The sequence below is a fragment of the Apium graveolens genome, unplaced genomic scaffold (assembly GCF_009905375.1).
Source record: "Apium graveolens cultivar Ventura unplaced genomic scaffold, ASM990537v1 ctg6363, whole genome shotgun sequence".
Taxonomy (NCBI): domain Eukaryota; kingdom Viridiplantae; phylum Streptophyta; class Magnoliopsida; order Apiales; family Apiaceae; genus Apium; species Apium graveolens.
The window spans coordinates 46,469-58,203 of record NW_027419413.1 but is presented as its reverse complement, the minus strand read 5'-3'; the positions used below and the strand labels follow the sequence as shown (position 1 = coordinate 58,203).

General features: G+C 34.7%; 1 protein-coding gene across 1 annotated transcript; it reads left to right on the top strand.

Annotated features, from left to right (window-relative positions):
- The first annotated feature begins 372 nt into the window (after positions 1–372).
- Positions 373–2,847, top strand: LOC141703230 (uncharacterized). Its single transcript, XM_074506808.1, has one exon. The coding sequence runs from the start codon at positions 373–375 to the stop codon at positions 2,845–2,847; it is 2,475 nt and encodes an 824-aa protein (XP_074362909.1).
- Positions 2,848–11,735: the final 8,888 nt, after the last annotated feature.

Genomic DNA, 11,735 nt, shown 5'->3' with positions numbered 1-11,735 from the left:
AGATTCCAAGACATCAAGATCTCGGGTTTTAAATTTATTTTCACACTTGAACAGGTAAGTACAGTCTTTTATGAAGTCGGGTTTATATGTACTCTCTTTTGAATTCATTTTGATGAATTCATTCTTTTGTGATTCTGAACTAGGGTTCATATTGATTTGGGGGAAATATAAAGACTTCACAATTCATTTTTAAGAAGCTATAAGGACAGGTAAGTACTTTAATTTATGCATTTGGGTTATATAAGTCCTCTGTTTTGAATTCATTTTGATGCCTTTTTTACTTCAATTAGGGTTCAGTTATAAAGATTTTGGGGAAATTTAAAGATTTCATAATTTAGTCTGAATTTGAGGTTCTATTCAGACTTTTAAAAGATGGATAGGTCATGGTTAAAAGCGGATAGAAGAACGAAAGAGTTCAAAAAAGGAGTGGAAGATTTGTTAATATTTGCATTTGAGAATGGTTATAATGCAGAAAAAATCAGTTGTCCATGTGTAAACTGCGCACATAGTAAATCATGGAGAGCGCAGATAGTTAAAAACCATCTTTTTCAAAATGGTATTGATCAAACTTATACACGTTGGATATGGCACGGGGAGAATAATTCTGTAGAAAGTTCTAATGAAACCGACACTTCGGAATCTATCAATCAAGGCACCTCAAGAATGGGTGAACGTGACGAGGACGACGACGATGATATGTCTTCTGATGAAAGTTCTGACGAAACCGACACTTCTGATTTCATTAACCATGTTAAAGGTGAACATCAGCCTCTTTATCCTGGATGTGGGAGGTACACTAAGATGAAAGCTCTGGTCCAGTTATACAACTTGAAAGTGAAGCATGGTATGTCTGATTCATGCTTCAGTGATATTCTGTTATTACTTGGCTCTTTACTTCCAGAAGGCAACAACATCCCTTCTTCCTTCAATGAAGCAAAAAAAACCTTATGTGCATTAGGAATGGGGTATGAAAAGATACACGCATGTCCGAATAATTGTCTCTTATACCGTGGCGATTTAGATGAAGAACAAACTACTTGTCGCGTATGTAAGGCCTCTAGATGGAAATTGAACAAAAAAGGAGATGAACTTGAAGGGGTCCCTGCTAAAGTTCTATGGTATTTCCCGCTGATACCAAGATTACGAAATTTATTCAATACACCTCACATTGCAAAGGACATGACGTGGCATGACACCGAGCGACAAAAGGATGGTAAAATGAGGCATCCGGCTGATTCAATAACATGGAAGGATGTCGACCAAAAATGGCCTGATTTTGCATCAGAGACTAGGAACCTTCGATTAGCTTTATCTTCCGATGGTTTCAATCCTTTTCATGGAAACCGTACTGATTACTCAAGTTGGCCTGTTTTGCTATCAATTTATAACCTTCCTCCATGGCTTTGTATGAAGAGAAGGTATATTATGCTCTGCTTGTTAATATCTGGACCGACTGAGCCTGGAAATGATATCGACGTGTTCCTTCAACCACTAATAGAAGATCTGCAAGAGTTGTGGCATGGGAAACAAATGTACGACACTTATAAGAAAGAGTCTTTCATGCTTAGGGGCATTTTATTATGGACAATAAGTGATTATCCTGCCTTAGGGAACTTGTCAGGAAATGTTATTAAAGGGTATAATGCGTGTACTATTTGTATTGATGAAACGAAAGCTACTAGGTTGGTTAATTACCGTAAGACGGTGATTATGAGGCATCGAAGATGGTTGCCCCATAATCATCCTTATAGAAGGCAGACATCAGCTTTTGATAACACTGTGGAGAAGGGGGTCGCCCCTGTTCCATTAACCGGAGAAGAGGTTTTTCAAAGAGTACAGTATTTAAGGGCCCATGTATTTGGAAAGAAACAACGGCAACCACGATGGAAGAAAGGTGAACCTAGACCTGTTTGGAAAAAGGTTTCAATATTCTTCCAACTTGAGTATTGGGAATTTTTGCCAGTTAGGCATGTTCTCGATGTGATGCACATCGAGAAAAATATATGCGAAGCCCTTGTTGGAACTTTACTAAATATTCCGGGGAAGACAAAAGATAGGGAATCTGTTCGTCTTGATATGGCTGAAATGGGAATAAGAACGGAGCTGAGACCTAAGACTCCTGGAAAGAAAGAAAAGGTACCGTTGGCATCATGGAACTTAACGCATGCAGAAAAAAAAACAGTTTGCTCATCATTTCTTAAAATGAAGTTGGCATATGGATTTTGTTCAAATATTAAGAATCTTGTAAACATGGAAAATCTTCGGCTTGTTGGAATGAAATCTCATGATTGTCACACGATATTGCATCATTTGCTTCCAATCTCAATTCGATCAGTATTACAAAAACAAGTCAGGTGCACAATTATTAGGTTTTGCCTTTTCTTCAAGGCAATTTGCAGTAAAGTGATCAATGTAGACAAGTTGGAAAAAATGCAGAGTGAGTTAGTGGAAACATTGTGCCAGCTTGAAAAGCACTTTCCCCCTTCGTTCTTTGATGTGATGATCCATCTCTCAGTTCATCTCGTGAGAGAGGTTAAACTTTGTGGGCCAATATTCCTTCGTTGGATGTATCCCTTCGAGAGATATCTAAAAGCGTTTAAAGGATATGTACGGAACCCGGCTCATCCCGAAGGGTGTATTGCTGAGGCATACGTTGCCGAAGAGGCGGTGGAGTGTTTGGTGAATTTTGAAAAATCTACCGTAGGAGTGTCTCAAAATGCAAAGTATGAGCAGAATGCAAGACCTCTATCTGGTGCGACATTGATAAAGCCGAGCAATGAGGACTTGCATCTAGCACATTTGTGTTTTCTCCAAAATACAACTAACATTAGACCATATTTTGAGTAAGTTAGTGATATTTAAGTGTGTGTTATTTCATTATTTTATGCACTTTGATTAATATACTAAAGAAAGTGATTTTTCTCGCAGCGAGCATATGGCATCTTTGATGACAAGATACCAACAACATGAAAATGATGAAGTCTGGCTTAAAAACAAGCAAAATGCAGAATTTCATAAATGGTTCAAGAAAAAGGTATAATTGTTATTTGAATAAAAACATCATAAATAGGCCTAGTTTATATTTTTTCCTGGTAAATGTATTTGTTATTTGTTTATTTAAGCAAACATCATAATTAATATTTATCAATTTGTTTTAAATAGATTCAATCAGAATTGTTGGATGACCATAACAACATACCTGAGGAGATAAGGTGGATTGCTGAAGGGCCCAACAAGAATGTCCCTACATTTAGCGGATATAGAATCAATGGTGTTACGTTTAGCACCAAGGAGCGTGATGACACTCGACAAGTTCAGTGTAGTGGTGTCTGTGTCAGTTGCAGATACAATGCTTGTACAGGGTAAGGAGAAGAATATTGAACATACTTCACAGACCTACTATGGAGTTATAACAAGTATATGGGAGTTGGACTATAACAAATTTAGAGTCCCAATATTTCATTGTAATTGGGTAGATATGAACCAGGGGGTTAAGGTAGATGACTTGGGATATACAATTGTTAATTTGAACAAATTAGGTTTTGTAAATGATCCGTTCGTGCTAGGGAAACATGTTAAGCAGGTTTGTTACATTGATGATCCTCTTGAAAAACATTGGTATGTCGTGTTGAAATTACCGGAAAAGAACTGTTATGAACAATGTGACGATGAAAATGATGGATCAGTAGAAATAGAACTTGAGAATGAGCTGCACTTGCCAATGTTTCCCAATGTTGACGAACTTGATGAGGAAAAAGCTAGTTATATGCGGGACGAAGATGAATGGATTCAACTCCCATGATGGTAAAAATTATCTTCTTTTAAGTTAAATTGTCTAGAAAATTACCCCAGCATGAGTTACCTCTCTGCCTTCTATAATTTATTTATTCGTAAATCTTTTTTTATTTCTCGAATTATTATTTGCCAAAATTTGATAATTTTAATTAATCAGTGTCAATTACGATTACTGTTTTAATATATATGAAGTTAGCAGTTTTTTTAATTTTTATAAATGATTTATCATACTGGAATTTGTCATTTTTTAATTTATCGCTCCCTTTTTTCTTGATTGTTTGGACTGTCTGGCATTTATATGTTGGATTCAGTGTCATCTAATTATTGGACAGTAGTGTTGATGGGCCATAAACCCTGTTAATCTTAAATTTGTAACCATGTTCAGTTTTTTTATTTTTCTTTCAGTGACCAATGTGATTATTGATCCGGATTTCATTGTTTCCCGTTTTTGCCCATTTTCGTGGAAAAGCCTGTTTGATTGCATTATTGGTTTTATGGACATGCCTAATTAAAACTGTTGGTCGCTTGTCAAGGTTTTGGTTGGAATTCTGATCGAATAAGGTGTTCATATATGATACCCTTCTTCTTCTCTGCCAACAACTTGTTACTGGGGGTGGAGGGTTACCAGCACCTTCTTCCACTGTCTTCAGCTGGAGGAATTTGGTCCAAGTCAACTGGTGACTGATTAAAAAATGGGAACTTACTGCCAATGAAAAGACCCTGCTCTAGCTGCAGAAAAAGTCAAGAACACGGGTATTAGAAAGACACAGCGAGGAAGAAAATACTCAGTAATCATCTAACATCAACTCATCAAGTTTCTTCAAGAAATACTCTTGATATTTTACTTATTTATGAACTTTTATCAATTTGCTTACCTGGAAACATTTCTTTCACCCACAATTGCTCCATTGACAAACTTTGTGTTTTCTCTTGTTATATTAGCCTGTAAGAATGCCATTCGGTCAATGCCAGTGCCACTGAGGGTTGTCGGAGGTCCATCAGCACTTACGCCTCCACTTGGCAACACCCTTTGCTCAGCTGGACATATATTACTACTTTCATCTCGTGTTGTTATCTCTTCCATCACAATTCCATAAGTGAACTTGCTTTGACGAGTGAAATTCTGCAATAAGTAATTATTTGTTGGGTGTGATAAGTAAGCTTACATAACATCTTAATAAGTAATTTGGTTTGTGAATTATCCAATTGAAATTAGTTGTTGACTTGAGGAAATATTCTGATTTGCCAACTTGATTGAGGGTTTTTTGCTAGTCTATATTGGTTGGATGATATTTTGTTAGGTAGTCATTGGTTGGCTACTTTTGGATTAATTTTCTGGGGATTTAATATATATACAACTCATTTTTTTCATTTTAACATTACTCAGAGACAACAGTTTATAGATAATCTATTAAACCATCTTCTACCTAGAGTTTAGACAACATGCATGAAGAACCAAACCATTGTGTGTTTAAGTTTCTAACAAGTTTTTTACATCTCAAACCGTTGTCTATTAGTTGATAGATGAAAAAAGTAAACTGCTGAGTTGTTAAAATTTTGTGGGAGATTAAATTAAAATAGGAGGGAGAATGAAAAATAAATAATTCAAAACAACCTCTAAAAGTATCTTTTAAAGTGTGGTGTTTAGACAACGCGTTATAAATCCGTCGTGTAAATCTTATATATATAATGCTTTAAAACACCATTATCTGTGGCCTTTCCTTTTAACAATGGTATAAACGCACAGTTGTTTGATTTTTAATGAGACAAGGGTAAGAATAAGCACTTGTCCAAATTACACAATATAAGTAGCAAAACCATCGTCTTAATCTGATAAATGGTTGTTATTTAACAACAGTTCTAGCGTGTTGTCTTAGTATTCTAAGACAACCTTTTAGTTTGCACACTATTGTCTGATTCCATGGGAGGGCATAACAAAGACAACAGTTTTTGAACTAATAGATAACTATTGTCTGTCCTTAAGCTCACACAACTGTTTTTTTTTCAAAATCATTTCACCGTTGTTGTATTTTTTAGGACAACGGTATTTTTTTTAACCGTTGTCTTTCAACCGTTGTCTGATTGCATTTTTCTTGTAGTGTAAATACAAACATCAAAAGTAACAAGATAAGTACTTTAAATTTTTTAAAAATAAATTCAAAATTTTTTAAAAATTGATCAGGTAAATTTTAGAAAAATCGTGCATCACATGGGTTATAAGCTAATATAATAAAATAATTATACTCTCTCTTTGAGAACCACATTCATTTTTTTTGATGTCTTAAAAAATAATGAACCTCCATCTCCAGAACTTACCAGGCCACGTATATGCTCATTCAGCTCCATGAACTTCGATTTGAAGCCAGTCATGTGACTACTGGATCCATTATCTAGGTACCATACATTTGATTCATTTTGCATGTTCACCATTTGTGATGGAGTAATTCTGTATTTTACTATCTAGACCATTAGAACATGTTAATTACATAGTTATTTTTAGGATATGGGGACAAAATTAATGGACATAAGGATCTCAATATGTTGCATATGTATAGTTATTTTTTTAAAATTAATTAGTTAAACACATTTTATGTAAATTTTAATGTTTATAAAAATTGTGCATGTGTTAATGTGTTGTTAATTATAATTATTTAATTGTTTTCATATTTTAGGTATTTAAGTCAATTAGTTTTTCGATTTTTCTTTTGGATATGTGTCATTATATGTAACTGCTTTGTTTAAAAATAAATATCTAGATGAGTTAATTTTGTGTACAATTATTTATGCATATTTAACTTTTATTAATACTAGGTGTCTCTACCATTTAATTACTTTTAATTATATTTTAGCTCCATTGAATATTATATTCGCTTAGCGGGGATGATGTTATGTTTTACTTTAATCCGATGTCATTATATCGACCAAAAATGTGTATTTTTATTTTAAATTTTTAATAGGTTAATTCAATAATATAGATTTTTTAGTCAGACCAATTATATTTTTAATTTTATTTCAGCCACAGACCCATTATTTTTCCTGATCAATAGTATTTTGTCTTACCCGAGATGAAAAGTATATATTCTTTAAACCATTATACTGAACAACAAATTATATTTTTAATTTAATTTCATTCATCTCGTTTAATATTATAATTTTTTGCACTAGCATATAATATATATCAGTTTGTTTCATGAGATGTTTATGTAAATCTCTTAGTTTTGATGATCAATACAGCAAGCTATAATACTGTTATCCAAGCTTGTTTACACGTAATCAGCTTAATGACTTTGTCATTTTAAGCATAATTGTATCAAGCTGTTATAAGACAAATTTGTATCTCGGCAAACTATGATCAACAGTGTCAGAATAACAGCAAGCTAAGATGCATAGTACAGATTCAACAAGGAATTCGAATTTCATGGAGATTTTATGGGAACTTCTTTTATATCAGTTGTAAGGACTTCTCTAATAAATATACGTGCATTATAGATATAGAGCTCAAGTATAATTCATTTTTACATATTCAAATTGATTTCCTAAAGAATAGGAGTTTGTTTTTCTTTCAAACTCTATCTTCTATCTTTTGTTAAAACGTTTTATACTCTACAAAATAGAAGAGATGTTTTCTGAATGTTGTTCATCCTTCTTTCTCTTCTATCTAACGTACACATGAACGTTGGAAACCATTCCAACGATCTTAAATGGTACACATATAACTCCTGATCTTTGTTATACTTTGTTGAGAATGTATACACGTAATATATATTGAGAATGTTTCAAACGTTAATGTGTGGTTATATATGTGGTTTCTTGCAGTTTTATGACTGACGACTTGGAAAGTGAGAATACATACAACTCCTGATCTTTATTGATTTCAAAATACTCTCGAGCTCCTAATTATATACACGTATTTATTGAAGAGAGTCTATAGTTTGAGTTGTAAACTTTATCATTGATTTGTATTGTTCAAATTGTATTGATTTATTGTTGGATAAGTTGGTTAAGGGAAACAAGGGTTTAGTGGTACTTGCTAGAGGAGTTTATACTACGGGGTAGTATAGTACTTAGAGAGCAGGTTCTTAAACAGGGTTTCAGCAAGCCATTATCAGCAGCTGGGATAAAGGGAGATATTTTGTTGTATCTTGTAGTTATAACTTTCATTGATCAATAATATATTCTCTTACCAAGTTTGGTAAGGGACCAGGACGTAGACCATAGGGGATTAGGGGTCGAACCTGGCTAAAATTCTTGTGTGTTCTATTTACTTTTCTGCACATTATATTCTGCATTGCATTTAGTGATCTCAACTTACTATCATTGTTAGATTATAGTTCTGTTGGTAAAATCTCAGTAAGCTATTATCGGGTAAAATTTAAAAGTAATCCTAGTTAGCCATAATCACCTATTCACCCCCCTCTAGGTGTAATTTCAGTTGGTATCAGAGCTTTGGTATACTAATCTTTCCGTAACAGGAATAGTATTCGATTAAAATGGCTGACAAATATCCCGAAGGAACCTCGGATTATCGGGCACCTCTTTTGCTTGGTACAGAAAACTACAACATGTGGAAAGGTCACATGGAAGTGTATCTATCCAGGGAGCCACTAGCTTTGAGAATTGTTCAGAAGGGTCCATTTGAATTCAAGGACAAAGAAGGAAAAGTGAAAGACATTGATGATCTCACGGAGGCTGAATTACTCAAATACAGTTTCAATGGAAAGGCTAGGAATTCTCTCATGAATGGGTTATGTCCTAGTGAATGTGATAAAGTCTCTTCATGCAAATCAGCTAAAGAGATATGGGATACTTTGGAATTGTATCACGAAGGATCCAAGAGCTTAAAGAAGGTGAAATTGAGCAAACTAATGAATGAGTTTGGAAATTTCAAGCTTCGAGATGGAGAAAATATTCGAGAAAGTCAAGTTAGATTCCAGACAAATCTGAATGCCTTAAAGCAACTTGGCAAACATATCCCTTAAGAGGAAATTAACATGAAGATACTTAGGGTTGTGCCATTTATCTATGAACCGAAGGTAACCGCTTTGGAACCCTCTTCAACTATAGATACTATGGATCAATTGGCTATTTTTGCAGAATTAGAATAATTTGAAAGCAAAATCAAGGAAAGCCAATCAAGTTCTATGCAAGCTCCAGTTGCTCAAATGAAGCAGTTAGCTCTTCACACTAATGATGGCTTACTAGAATCTGAAGATGAGTCGGATGTAGAATCAGCTTTAATATCCAGGAAGATCAGGAAGATGATCGAGAAGAATGACAGGCTGAAAAGAGATAAAGGCAGATTTTCCAACAACAAAAAGGTCAACAAGGATTCTAAAGATCAGACATGCTTTGAATGTGGAAAGCTAGGCCATTATAAGCGGGACTGCTACAAATTGATGTCAAAACAGCAAATTGTCATCAAGGATAAGAAGAAAGCTAAAGCTCTAATGACTTGGAGTGATGATGACTCAGTTTCCAGTGATGATTCAAGTGTAGATATGATTAATCTTGCCCTAGTTGGACTTGATAATGATTCTGTTTGAGGAAATTCAGAAAGTGGATACCTAGAAAGTGATTCAGAAGAAGATCAGAGTGAGGTAAACTCTTGTAAATATAATTTATCTTCTGAAGATATTGTTTTGGAACCACTAACTATGCAGGAATGTGAGAATGTATCTATGGGAGAATATTATTCTCTTAAAGCTGAAAATAGCAAGCTAAAAGAGAAGAATAATTATCTCAAGACTATGGTTCAAGATTTGATGAACAAAGTGGATACTTGGATTGACAAGAAGGTACCTACACAAGCTGACAAAGAGGCTGAAATCAAGGATCTTCAAGCTAAAGTCAGTCATATGGAAAACTTCAACAAAATTCTCCTCAAAAGGAATAAGACTCAATTAATGAAGATCACAGAGTTAAAGAAGGAGATTGAAGCAAGGGATGAATGTTTGGAGCTGTTCAAACTCAGAGAATTAATAGATGCAACACCTTCAAATCAAGCAGAAGAACCATCTCAGCAAGCTGAAATCATAAGTCAGCAAGCTGAAAAGATTGATCTGCTCACAAAGTTGAGGATCTGAAAAGGGGCATGAGATCTTTTGTTCAAGGAGAAGAGAGTCTCAAGTCAATGATGAACAACACAAATATTCCACTGGTCAGAGAAGGAATTGGAATGAATGCAAACAAGAAGGACAAGGCTCTAAGATATGAAGGAAAACATGGCATACCCTATGATTATGCTATGCCTTGGAAGATATACAACAGATGTGGAAAGAAGGGGCATCTGAAAAAAAATTGCAGAGCTCAGAATGTTCAGACATCATACCATTGAGGAAACAATTAGAAAATAGCTTATTATGGTCAGAATGGCAAAACAAAGACATATCACTATCATCAGGCCGGCAGAGTTAAATCACCTAGATTTATCCAAAAATGGATAAAGAAATCTGATTTACATGTTTTATATATTTTATCTACTAACCATGTCGGACCCAACAAACTTTGGGTACCAAAAGGTTGAGTTGTTTTATTTGTTTTGTAGATATGTCTTGCCGCTCGAGTCAAATCAACTCAATGGATCTTGGATAGCGGATGTACTAGACATATGAGTAGAGATAAAGCACAATTACTGAGTCTTCAGATGAAAAAGGGTGGAAGAGTGACTATTGGCGATAGAAAAACTCTTCAAATCCTTGGAAAAGAAGGGAAGGGAATATATATATTTTGGACTTTGAGTTGCAGAAAACAGCTTGCTGTCTTGCTGTAATAGACACTGATCCTTATGTTTGGCATAGAAGATTGGGTCATGCTCACATGGACTTGCTTAACAAGCTTTCAAAGAAGAAGCTAGTCAGAGGTTTACCCAAAATCAAGTATATCAAGACTGAGGTGTGTTCTGCATGCCAATTAAGCAAGCAAATTAGAAGTACTCACAAAGCAAAGAAAATGGTATCTACTTCTAAACCCTTAGAACTTTTGCATTTAGACTTATTTGGTCCAGAAGCCTATAAAAGTATAGGAGGTAAGCAATATGGTTTTGTAATTGTTGATGATTATTCTCATTTTACATGGGTATTGTTTCTTAAAACTAAAGATGCTGCTTTTTAATGAGTTGGAGAAACTAATTAAATTACTTGAGAATAAGCTCAATACAAAGCTTGTAGGTATAAGGAGTGATCGAGGTGGTGAATTTCAAAAACACTTTGTTACTTATTGTGAAGAAAGAGGAATATCACATGAATTTTCAGATCCAAGGACTCCACAACAAAATGGTGTGGTGAAACGCAAGAATAGGTCAGTGCAAGAGACAACAAGGACATTGTTGCAAGAAAGCAAGTTACCTAGAAGTTTTTAGGCAGAAGCAGTCAACACAAAATGCTATGTTCTGAATAGATTATTGATAAGACCTATTTTGGAGAAGACTCCATATGAATTGCTCAAGAAAAAGAAACCCAACATCAGTTACTTCAAGATTTTTGGCTCAAAGTGTTTTGTTCTCAAGACAATTGGTAATGATGGTAAATTCGATGCTAAATCTTATGAAGCTATTTTTCTTGGTTATTCTATAAATAGTAAATCCTATAGAGTTTATAATTTGTCTAAGCATATTGTTGGGGAATCTATAGATGTTACTTTTCAAGAACCTAACAATGATCTTCCAAGAGACGAGGAAGATGATGCAGGTGAAGCTGGACAACAGCAAGCTGAAACAGAGAAGGCTACTCCAAAACAACAAGCTGAAATAGAGACTGATTCTGGAAAACAGCAAGCTGAAATTGAAACTGCCTCTGGAAATCAGCAAGCGAAAACTTCTATTCCAAAGATGGAAAAGATGACTCTTGATGGTCCTAGAGGAAATAGAGCAAAGGATAAAATGCCAATCTATGATGGTGAAGACTTATCTCCTCCATCTAAGATAAGGAAGACCTCACATGAAG